The following is a 12,054-nucleotide window of genomic DNA, read 5'->3' on the forward strand; positions in this document are numbered from 1 at the left end:
CCTGGCTGCCCATGGAACTGGCATGGCATAGCTCACCAGCCTAAATTTTCCACCGAAACACCCCAAATCCAGGCTTACATCTTGCCCCCAGCACTGGGCAGGTCCCCTCCAATCACTCCTATGATGCTGTTTCACCACTTCTGGCTGTTTTCATCAATTTCTAGATTTTTTTATGCCTGCCCAAGCACCAGCACATCCGAGGTCTCACCTGGGGGGCATTAAATGCAACTATTTAATAGCTGTATCTGAACAAAAAAGGCATTTTGCTCCGATCTCCAGCCCTTCCTAGGGAGTCATTACAAGAAATTACCAAGATAGGATCACAGCATGGAGGCAGATTTTATTATTTAATTACTGAGGTGGGGCAGGGAAAGATGTTTTGGGGGAGCTTGGCTCCGTGCCGGCACCAGCAGGAACAAGTGTTATTGCTGCAGGTCACCTAAATGGGGAGAAAAATGGGGTGATGCTGGTCTACAGGAGAAAGCACTGGAGGTTGAGACAGATTTGGCCTTTCCAAACCAAAGGCAGCATCTATCCCTGATGCTGGAATGCCCAAATCCAGCTCTCCGCCTCGCGAGGTGCCGGCATGCGGCTGTGTCTGGCTTGCCGGGCGTTTCCATCATCCGTGAAATGTGAAGTTGGAATTTTCTGCTCCCCCCCTCCATCATCCACTGAGCCTGAAATCAATTATTCCCACCCGCACGCTTGCCATCGATGCATACGACGTGCTCGGTAGCCGCACGCTGTTGCCGCAGCTGTGGCAGAGTGGGTTGATAACGGTTGGAGACCCCTTCTCTTTGCCTCTTTCTGGGGCCTTAGGGGGAGAAAAGACCCCCATAGGAAGGGCTGAGCAGTGATTTTGGGGGTGTTTTGGGGGCTTACCCAGCTGCTGGTGCCTTCAGATACTTGTAACCCTCCAGGTCTGGACCAGGGCACACTGGGGCCACTGAGCAGCATCAGCTTTATACCCCCTCAGCCTCCATCCTGACCCCACCATCCCTGGGCTGCTCAGACACACCACACCTTTGGATAAGCACAAGGCCAGCATCCATCACCTCCTTCGAGGCTGCCCCCAGATTTGGGGAGGAGGAGGAGGAGGAAGAGGTGAAGGCTGCAGGAGGAGGGGAAGGATGCACATCCCTGGTCCCCAGCTGCCGGCTGGCGCATCCCTCCGCTGGCAGCCCCCGGGGGTGGGCTCAGCGACGCACGTGTTCGGGGAGGGAGGTGTGGGGATGCGTGTATACACTGTCTATATATACCACCGTGGCACAGGCACCGGAGAAGTCACAGATCAGAGGAGCCGGCAGCCGACAGCACACCCGCAGGTAGGAAATCTGCTTTTATTTTCCATCCCGGGGAGACTTGGCTGGGAATTTTTTTGTTTGAGAATGGTTTGTCCGGCTCCAATTCACCCGGAGATATTCCTCTCCTTGCTAAGGGTTAAATGAAATACCTTCCCAGAGGGAGAAATCCATCTCCTCTATCCCACAAGAGGAAAAGTTTCAGCTTTACCATCCAGCCCCAAAATCAACCGGAGTGGAGCCGGAGGGATGCAACAAGAGTCAGCACGGGCCACCTGCCCAAAGCCAGGGGGAAGCCCACGGGGTGATGGTGGGTTCCTCTGGAATGAGTAGAATTTTTAGGGGATTTTTTGGGGAGCTGCCGTACCACGACTTTCCCCATTCAGTATTTCTGCCCCTTTCTTTCCTAGCCAGGACTTCACTGGGGCCACCACGGGATGCTCCGGGAGATGCCTGGCTTGCGAGCAATCCCTTTTTTCCTCTTGAAAAAGCACAAAAAGGAGGAAAATGGTTTATTTGTTGCTTTGATTTTTTTTAATCTCCCTCAGAAAAGCAGGAATGAATGGCTGAGACATGGGGACGCAGGGAGTAATGTTCTTCCTGAGCTTTTTTACCTCTAAACAGCCTTTCTCAGCCTCTTGAGCCCACATCTGTGTTTATAGTCACGCCGCGGTGTCTAATTTTGGCCAATTATGGCCAATTACCTGATTGAGGGGGTTCAAAAAAAGAAAATGCTTCTTTTTCTGGCAAGCGCTGGGCATCTGCAGCCAACCCTGCCCCCGGCCTCAAACCTCACCGATTCTCCCTAAAAACCCCCAAAAAGCTGCTTGCACAAAGCCGAGCGGCATCGCCAGGGTTTGGGGGAGCTGGGGAAGTATTTTAGCCAGTGCCAGTGGGGGACACTGTTGGACAGTATTGCGCTTTTTCGGCTGGAAAAAGCTTTGACTCCTTCAATGCTGGCTCCCAGCGGGGCTGGATCCTGCCCCATCGCATCTTTCTTGCCCTCTGGATCAGGCCTTGGCTTTGGGCAGTGTGGGAATTAGCAAGAAAAACATGAATTTGGGCTGGTTTGCTCCAGGTGTGGGAAGCAAGGAGCTCCTAAATGTGCTCCTCATGTGTCGGGACTAATCCTGACCTGGAAATTGAGAGCTTCGCTACATTTAAACCCTTGCAAAGGTGTTTAGGGAAGGATGTCGATCCTACTGCTGGGATAATCCCTTCTGTTAGTATCTCCCATAGGAAAAGGGGCTTCAGAATGCCAAGAGAGAGGCAGGGAGTAGCTCCCCAGCACTGCCCGCAAGCTCCTACCCCAAATCACATCAAATCAAGCGAATAAAACCCATCTCAGCAAACACCTGCTTCCCTTCCACCTCTTCTCCTCTGGTTATTCACGTCCCACATCTTTCCCGCTGCCCCCCAAATCAGCCCTTTCATATGGCTGCATCTTCCACATCATCCCACCCAGAGCAATAAATAAAAGCCTCTTGTCCTTACAGATAACCAGACCTTGCCATTATCTGAACTGCAGGCTGGATTTCTAAATAAACCCTCTTTCTTTCCCCAAAAAATATTAATGAGGGTAATTCCACTGGATTGAAAACTCTGGAGGATGCACCCTCTGGGAAGCCTGGAGCAGTGGGGGGGGGTCCCAAAGCTCTTTTTTGAGATGAAGTGGCTATAACCTGGCAACCCCTCCCAGGATGGATAGGTTTAGTTTTCAGGGAGGAAGAGGAAGGTTTGTGTCCAGGAACAGCCTCAGTGTCCAAGGAGCCACGGAGGTGGCTGTGGTATGACACCGGGGCTGTCACAGCCTTTGCCAGGGTTGATGGCATCCCAAGACATGAAAGCAGTGGGACTGGTTGGTGAATCCCTTAAGAAATAAGGCCCAGGTTTGGTTCCCCCCCCAAAAAAAAAAGATGGAGCAAAATACAAAGAAATGGAAAAAAATTGGGGAAATGAGAAATAAATGGGGGGAAATGATGAAAAAATGGGGGGGGGGGGGGAGGAAGGGGGAAAAAATTTAAAAAATAAAAAAGAGGGAAGAATGGGGAAAAAAAAAGAAAAAAAAAAGGCATCTTTTTTTCACATGGATCTGTGAATGTGAAACTCAGGAAGGGCTTCGAGCCGTCACCACCCCATTACCTGCAACCCCCCTCACCCCAAACACCCAAGGGCAGAAGCAAGAAAAAAACCCCACCACACTTGGTCCTTCCCTTTTAACGGGCTGATTTAATCTGGGGGACACACACACCAATGCACAAAAGGGGGGGTTGTTTCCCTCTTTCCCACCGCTGGCCCGGCCGGTGATGCTGGCAGGGTACCGCATCCTGCCCGCCCGATAGCATCTTTCAATTAACGGGGAAGAAAAGCCGAGCTGTAATCTCAGAGCCTCCTCCGCAGCCAGATGTGACCTGCTTAGCCCAGGACATTGGGCTTGATGTCTCATGGGACATGGGAACAGGGCTGGGGGGTGGGTTGCAGCCCCCTCCCTGGCTCTGCCAAACCCCATTTTGGAGCTGAGTGATTTGGGGGGGGGGGGAGCTTGCCCTCTCCTGGGAGCTCTCTGCCACACCTCTGACTCACGCTGCCAGCCAGTTTTAATGAGACTGAATGAAGATTAAGCCTCAATCCCTGCTCTTATCAGCTTCCCCTTGTACTGTCCAGCAAATGACAACTGGGAGCTGCCAGGCTCTGTGTCACTGCCTGGATGGCAGGGACCAAAGGTGACTGCAATGCTGGTTGGGGACCCCACCAGGTGCTCTGCCTCTACTGCAGAGTGGGGTTGCCCTCCCCACCTCGGTAGAGTGGGAAATAAATGGGGATCCCCAGGTGCTAAAGTCCCCCAAGAAAGTAGCCTGAAATGGTGCTGGAGCAGCACACAGGTTGCAAAGACACCATCACTGAGGTCTTCCTCACCTCTGAGCATCCCAGTATGGGGGTTTCTGGGTGCTGCTGCTCCAGTGCTGGGACTTCAGTGCCACCAAGGGTAGCACCAACCTTCACATCCCTATCCTGCTCCTCTTCATCACCTCCATCTCCTGCCCTTGCTGGCTTACAAGCCTTAAAAACCAGCGCCAGGACCTGCTCCCAAGGACCGTGGGGGTGTAGGATCCCTTTTCCTGGAGGCATGAGGGCGAGGAGCGGGGCAGGAGGACCAACCTTCCTGCTTGCAGGTGGCCATGAGAATGCATCAGGCTAAATCTCCAGGAAGTGGGAAGGAAGCACACAACCTCGGTCACGTCTCTTAGTCGTTGCCTGTCACCAATGCTGGCAAAGCCAGGCAGGACACATGTGGGTTCTTTGGGACCTGGCTTTGCTGCTCCACACTGTATGGGCTCAGACTCAAGCAATCCCTGCCAGCAGCAATGGCTGAACCCTCCAGAGATAGGTGTGGCACCACCACAGAAACAACCCAGAGGGGACACCGGAGCGGGGCATCCTCACCCAGCTCCAGTGATGCTCAGATAAGGAGCGCCCTGCTCAGGGGACAGCCAGGGACGTGCTGCCCCAACACGTCCACCTGCTAAAATAAGCCCCGTCCGGGCCACGTGCCATGAGATAGGCTGGAAGAAATTAAGCTGGGACACACACGGGATCTGTTTTTGAGAATGAGGAGGCACCGGGGCTCCTTTCCTGAAGTGTAATTCTGTCAGGGAGACCGGGAACACGCGTGCCTGGGCTGGGGTGAGGGAGGACGGGCTGAGAACGGGCACTTCTCGGTGCAGGTGCAGGGCTCGGTGGTGCCGGTGCTGTCCTGGCTTCACGGGTTTTCCCTCTCCCGCGACGCAGCCGCTGCCGGTGCCGCCATGAGGGCTGTGCTCTGGGACCTGCTGCTGCTCTGCCTCTTCGCCCGGGCGCGGGGCGACTGCCGGGGGGACTGCCTGCACTGCGACCGCCACCTCTACCGGGACAGCTTCGACGTCCTCGTAAGTGCCTCTGCCTGCTGGCTTGTCCCCTGCCATGGGCAGCACCGGGGGGGTAGCACCTCCTGTACCCCACTACACTGGGTGGGCACCTTCCTCTCTGTGCTGGGTTGGGGTTTGGCGTCTGGGGAGGATTTTGGCTACTGGTTGATACCAAACCTCAAGGGAAAGGTGCCACGTGCCATCACTGACCCTCCTCCTTGGGCACCCCCCAGGGATACCATCCAGAAAGATGCAGACTCCAAATCAGCTTCTGGAAGTGATGGGGACAAGGCTGCAATGGCCCAAGGAGAGTCCTAAGAGGCTCCCAAGACTGAACATCCCTAACCTTCTTGCCCAATGGCTTGCAGCATCACTGTCCCTACCTATGCCAACCCCAGACTGCTGCCAATGCCCACCCCATCCTCCAAGAAGCCACCCAAATCTCCCTCTGAGCCCCATCAGGATGGGACCAGCTTTGCAGATGGCTGGTGAACCACAGTGTTTAGGGGGGCTGGGCATCAAGCACCCTGCAGACCCTCTCACCGTCTTGATTTGCCTCCAACATCAGATGGAAAGAGCCACTAAAGAGCATTTTTGTTTTTTTCTTTCAGCCCCTAATCCTTTCTTTTCTCCTCTGCTGAGCCGTGGCTGTGCCCTGCCCAGCAGCATTTCTTTCCCTCCTGCTCCCCCTCCACTCCTGAGGGATCATCCATTGCTTCCTCCCTGCCTGCTCACCAATTTATAAGCAATGATAAACCATAGCAGGTTGAGACATCCACCTGAAAGGAGCCAGCAGCTCAGGAAGCCCCCAGGGCTGGGAAATATCCCTGCAAAAACATGAGGTACCGGAGAGTTCCAGGGCTCTGTGGAGATTCTGGAGCCACTTCAATGCCACCCCCTTGCAGGCAAATCCTGCTTTCCCATGTCATTGCCACCACGTTCTGGAGGGCAATTGCTCTGGTTTTGCCCCAGCATGTTGTTTTGCAGTCTGAAGGTACCAGCGTCTCTGCAGCCCCTGCCTTCCTGCCTGGGCCTGCTTCTGGAGCTGCATTTTTCTCTATTTTCCCTGGCCAGCAAGATGGAGAAGAGATGGGATGGTTGCTGGCTCATGGGTCAGTACAAGGTTGTATCTCAAAGGGACTGGTTTGTACCAAGAGCAGAGGAACCTGGGTTTTTTCGAGGCTCAGTCTGAGCTGGAAGAAACATCGTGGTGAGATTTGATGCAATTGTCCACCAGTTCCATAGCCACTTCCAAAGAAGTCCCACCAGTGGTGTGGATGATCCATACTTCAGGGGTAGAAATAGGAGATCCCCCTGAAGTTACAGGCATGTCTGCACCAGCATCGCAGCTGCCTGGGCAGGACAGGGACAGCTGGTGGAGCTGGTCTTCAATATATGGATGAATCACCTATGTTCTGGTACCCTAGAGTCATCTAGGATGGTGTAAACTCCTGGTGGCACCAATAATGCCAGCTGAAGATTGGAAGGAGCATCCCAAGGTAGTTTGAACCCTGGACATGGAGAAGCATTGGCTAGTGTCTGCTGAGGATTCCCAAAACTCTGTGGGATGGCCTGGTGGCAGAAGCCATTTCCATGTGAATTAAGACCACAACACAATGGTCAAAGACCCTGGAATGTTTACGGTGCTGCTTTTTGGATGGATAATAGGACACCTGGTGTAATTCTTCTTGAAGCCTATCCACTGGTGCTCATCAGAGCTGTTACCCAAGTGTGATCCATCAACCTTTCATCTCCAACGTGGGCCACTGCCAGGACACTGTTCATCAGCTGTAGATGCTGACATAGCCTTGGAAATCCCAGGACAGGGTCTTGGCTCAGCACAGGATACACTTGATGTGTCGACATGGACCCTTATCACCACCTCACTGCTTGTCTGAAGAGCCTGGCTGCCCTTTGGGGTGGAAATAGCCAATTGCTACATGCTTGAATTGCAGCCCTGAGACACCACATCGGGACTTGTAGCACTTCCTGCTTGCCAAAGCTAATGAACCCATGGTGAGGAGAGTTTGCAAAAGTTCTGATCTTGGATATGGCCTGTAGCAATAAGACACACTGATGTGCTTCAGCACAGGCTCCTCCAGTTCATATTAAGCCCACCATGAAGCTAATACTGGGATGGAGACACTCCAGCACAAGGGAAGACAACCCTTTCCTTCTGGGCACTCCAGCTCTGGTTTCTTTGGGTATTTTTTGGTTTGGTTCTTCTACATTCTTCTCCTGGATGGTTTCCCCTGGGTGCTGAGATTAGTGGTACCAGCCCATCTGGGGCTATTACCCCACAGCAGTATCGGGTCTGTGGCCTGCATTGGTATGTGAGGCCTCTTAGAAAGGGATAAGACACAAACATGAAAGAAGCCAAAGGGCATCCTTTCGTTAAGGCTTGATGACTTTTGAAGGGATGTGGTGATTGGGGTGGGTTTCTGAGGGCTGGGAGAAGGCAGATGTCACATGTCTTTGAGGAAGGTGTGAAAGAGGATTTGGGAGCTATGGGCTGGTCCCCACCTCAGCCCTTGGGGAGGTGGTGGAGCACATCATCCTGCAACACATTTCTGAACATATGAAAGACAAGGAGGTCGCCAGTTATAGCCAGCAAGGATTTATGAAGGGGAAGTAGTGCTTGACCAAGCTGACAGCTTTTTGCAGTGCGACAAAGCTTGTCTTGGCTTTCATCAGACTTTGACATTGTCTCCCATGACAACCTTATAGACAAGCTGCTGAAGCACAGGATAAACAGGCAGTGAGGCGGACTGAAACCTGGAGGACCTTGACATCTTCGTTAATGACTGGGATGATGTGGCAGATGCACCCTCAGCAAGTACCAGATGATGCAGAGCTAGGAGGTGCAGACTGTAGACCACAGGGTCGTGCTGCCATCCAGAGGCACCTTGCCAGGCTGAAGAAATGGGCTAATAAGAACCTCATGAAATTCAACAAGGAGAAGAGCAAAGTCTTACCCCTGGGGAAGAACAACCCATGGGCAATGCTAGAGGTCCCTTCCCACCTCTGCCATCCCATCGCTGGGTGATTTTCTGGCCTTGTGCCCAGCTAAAGGTCCAGCAGTGTGGAGCATGGGGTGGTGGAATGGGATCATGGATGTCAACTAGGAAGTATGGAGCATATCCAGCAAGGACTGGAGCATCTGGAGAGGAATGGTGAACAGCTGCCATGGCTCTCCAGCGTCTCCACCACCACTGGGAGCCCAGGAACAGGATTTAGGAAGGGGCACCTCACTGGATGAGGCCAAGCAAGGGCTGATGAGCTGCTGCCACCTTTCCATGGGTGTCTTCCAATGCATTGCATCACTGGACAGGCTGGAGGTGGGGGGATGCCAGAACACCTGGCATTACAGTTCACCACCCCATGTACCAAACCCCGTCTGATGCCTATCCCTGTGTTTCCCATGCAGGTCTGCATCCTGGAGTGTGAAGGCGAAGCTGTGCCACGGGCCACTTGGGAGCTGTGTGCTGCTGCCGCTGGCCGACCCGCCCCACGGCCCCGCGACCTCCAGGACGCTGGCGATCCCTGGCATGACGCGGTGGCAGCTGTGCCGGTGAGCCCGCTGCAGGTAAGCGAGCTGCTGCGGCGACGGGAGGCCGAAGATGAAGGTGTCGAAGAGGAGCCGGGAGCCTTCCTGCAGCCACCCGAGGACATTTCCCGACGACTCGGCAGTTTCCCACGTGGGACACGTGGCTCGTGGCCGGCACCGATGGCCAGGGGGGTGCAGAAGCGGTACGGGGGCTTCATCGGGGTCCGCAAGTCGGCAAGGAAGTGGAACAACCAGAAGAGGTTTAGCGAGTTCCTGAAGCAGTACCTCGGCATGTCACCCCGCTCCAGTGAGTACGACATTGCCGGCGGCATCAGCGAGCACAACGAGATCTAATGGAGACCCGCGCTGCCCGGCTAGGTCCGCCATGGCCAAAAAAGTCAACCCTCTACCCCTCTCCTCCTCATGTCCATGGGTGCAAATTAAAAAGGGAGCCAAACAAATTAATTTGAAATGGCAAATTAGAGACTAGGGATGCTGAGGGCGGCCGTCGGCATCTGGAGGGTGTGCGGGGAAAGGCCCTTTCCTGTCAGCTTCCCCCTGCCGGGGAGGATGGGCACAAAGGTGTTGTCCTCCACACCAAGTAGATTGAAGGGTGTTTCAGCACCCCCCCTCCAAAGCATGTACAAATCCCTTAAAATGAATTCAGATTTATTGTAATTGAAAAATTAAAATAAAATTTAAAAATGAAAAATTAAAAGAACTTTCAAAAATTGAAAACTAATCTGAATTTTTACAGTGTGAATAAATAATTTTTTAAAGAAGAAAGTGAAATTGCTTTTTTAAAATGGAAAAATAAAAAATTAAAATAAATTTCAAAAAATGAAAAATTAAAACAGTCGACAAAGTTAAATTAGAAAATTAAAAAGACATATTTAAAAATAAAAAATAAACTAAATTTTAGAAACTTGGAAAATTAAACTGCATCTGAAAAAATGAAAATACAAATTTTATATTTTTAAAAATTATTTAAATGGTTTAAATGAAAATAAGAAGTTAAAATAAATATAAAGTAAAATAATAAATTAATATAAGTTAAAGTGGAACATCTTCCATTTAGATATTAAATGTTCCTCCCCAAACACTCCAGCTCCATGCTCCCAAACTGAGCAGTGGGTTGAGCCCTTGCCCCTTGGAGCAGCATGTTCCCTCCACCCCTCTTGGGGTGCTCACAGCCCCCTGCCACTCCAGCTGCCAAGACCCATTCCCTTCCCTATCTCCCCAAATTGTAAATTTGGGAGAATTTTAGTTTTTTCCCCTTTTTTGTTTCTTTTTTCCTTTTTTCCCCTCCCCTGGGTGGCATCTCCCAAAATTAGGGGATGTACCCCTGACCCCACAGCCCCTGGGGTGCCCGTGCTCCCTCCATGAGGCTCAGCTCCTTTTTTCTTTTTTCTTTTATTATTTTTCCTTTTTTTGTTGTTGTTGTTTTTTTATTTTTTTATTTTTTCCCCCTTTTTTTTTCCCTTTCCTTTCTCTATTTTTTTTTATTTTTTATAGCGTTCCGGCACCGCATCCCAGCACCTTCCGCCAGGCACAGGCAAAACTAACCCTGCTCCTGTCCACCCCAGCAGCCTCCATCCTCCCTCTGACGGACCCCAAAGCGCTTCAGACTCGCATGCGGGCAGAAAAAATCACTTTGCTCTTCACTCACTAAAGCCAGATTTAAGCCGGAACCTGACGAATTTCGGCCTCCACCGGTGACGGGAGTGAGATGCCACGGGGAGGGTGGGAGAAGAGCACGGGGGAGCGGGTGGAATTTGAGCAAAATAAGGAAAAAAGGTGAATTTTGAAAAAAAAAAAAAAAATTGGATTTTGGGTTGTTTTCTTTTTGCGTTGGCCACTGTCAAAAAGCCACCCTGGATCCAGTGAAAATCACCCCATCTCACACTCCCGGTGCCTTCCCAGCAGCGGTTGGCATTCCCTAGTTGGGGCTTACTGTTTTCCACAGGATTTCAACTTTTCAGATGGGGGATGCCAAGGGGTCACGTCCCATTGGGCTCCACGCTCGCACATCCAACCTGATGGCTACCACAGCAGTGACCAGCTCCAAACCCTGCACCCAGAAAACACCTGTCAAAGTCTGATTATTTTCATTTTTCCCCATTTTTTTTTATTTCCCCCTATTTTTAAAGGTGTTTTCCTTGCTTTTTAAAGCCTCTGGGGTTGACTTCTTTGCTCAGCACCACCAACCGTGCACGTGTCCTCCTCATGTCTCCCCCTTGGCATGCATCATGTCCCAGTCCCCGTGCCAGGATGCGGTTTTTCCGCGTCGCTCCTAGGAGAATCATCGGAGCCAATCGGTTCTCCTGCCTAATTTGCCCTCCCCAAAACCAAAATAAGACAATAAAAGCATATCCTGGGAATTACTTCGCTCAGGTCTCACCCACAGCGCGGCCCCTCACTGTTTGTACGAAACAAATAGAATATAATAATCCGTATGGAAAAGAAAAAAAAAAAATCCTAAGATCTTGTTCTTTTTAATTGTTTCATACAAAGATTTCTCCATTAAACTTGTACATAGCAAAAGGATTAATAAATTAGTTTACTGTTTCTACGATACTATTGCGACTGGCGACCATCAATGCCTGTGGAGCAGGTCCATGCTGTGCCCCCCTCTCTGCCAGACATGGGAGATGCTGGATCATCCTGCTCCGCTGTGGAATAATTTGGTTTTAGGGGGGAAAAAAAAGGGAGATTTTGGTACATTTGTGGTATTTGCAAAGCAGGATGGTAGAATCGGCACTTGGGAAAGTGGTGGTGTCACACACATGCCCCTTAACCAAAAATGGGATGGACTGGGGAGTTATTGGGGGGAAAAAAGGGATTTTAGGGAAAGAAAAGGAATTCCTACCTGGGTCCATCCCACCCACAACCCTTTTCCATAGGGATAATGAGGGCACCTGCATCCCCAGCCCCCAGCAACCCCAGCCCAACTGGAAATCAGGGGGGTTCTGCTCTCAGGAGCCCCCAGATTTGGGGAGAGGAGTGACATCGCCACAGCCCACAGTCCCTTCCTCTCTCCACTTTATTTCCCCTTTTCCCATTCCTCTTTCACCTCCACATGCATTAAAAAAAGACAATAAAATCAAGTTATCAAGGGGGTTTTGTGTTAAAAAGCAACTTCTCAACACTGGAAGGCCCGAGACTCTGCTGAGCCCATCCTGCACATAACCCACATGGGTCTAAGCTCGTATCAGGTTCAAAATTGCTGGATTTAGGGTATTCAGGGGAAAAAAGCACAGCAAAAGAAGGATGCACAGCACCTGCTGCCTCGGAGAGCGGG

The 12,054-nt window shown here is 51.4% G+C and overlaps 1 protein-coding gene across 5 annotated transcripts; it reads left to right on the forward strand.

Moving 5' to 3' along the window:
- The first annotated feature begins 1,199 nt into the window (after positions 1–1,199).
- Positions 1,200–11,330, forward strand: PNOC (prepronociceptin). Of its 5 annotated transcripts, none has more exons than XM_062618538.1 (4): positions 1,200–1,325; positions 5,091–5,227; positions 8,634–9,060; positions 10,269–11,330. In XM_062618538.1, exons 2-4 carry the CDS (start codon positions 5,108–5,110, stop codon positions 10,316–10,318), a joined length of 597 nt encoding a protein of 198 aa, XP_062474522.1. In that variant the 5' UTR covers positions 1,200–1,325; positions 5,091–5,107; the 3' UTR covers positions 10,319–11,330. The 5 variants fall into 5 exon arrangements, with proteins under 5 accessions (XP_062474522.1, XP_062474523.1, XP_062474525.1 ...); XM_062618539.1 differs by having other exon boundaries at positions 1,248–1,319; positions 5,086–5,227; XM_062618541.1 differs by having other exon boundaries at positions 1,250–1,325; positions 5,027–5,227; positions 8,634–9,131.
- The last annotated feature ends 724 nt before the right edge of the window (positions 11,331–12,054 follow it).

The sequence above is a fragment of the Pezoporus occidentalis genome, unplaced genomic scaffold (assembly GCF_034315485.1).
Source record: "Pezoporus occidentalis ecotype Australia unplaced genomic scaffold, CSIRO_AGI_Poc_V1 ctg201, whole genome shotgun sequence".
Classification (NCBI taxonomy): domain Eukaryota; kingdom Metazoa; phylum Chordata; class Aves; order Psittaciformes; family Psittacidae; genus Pezoporus; species Pezoporus occidentalis.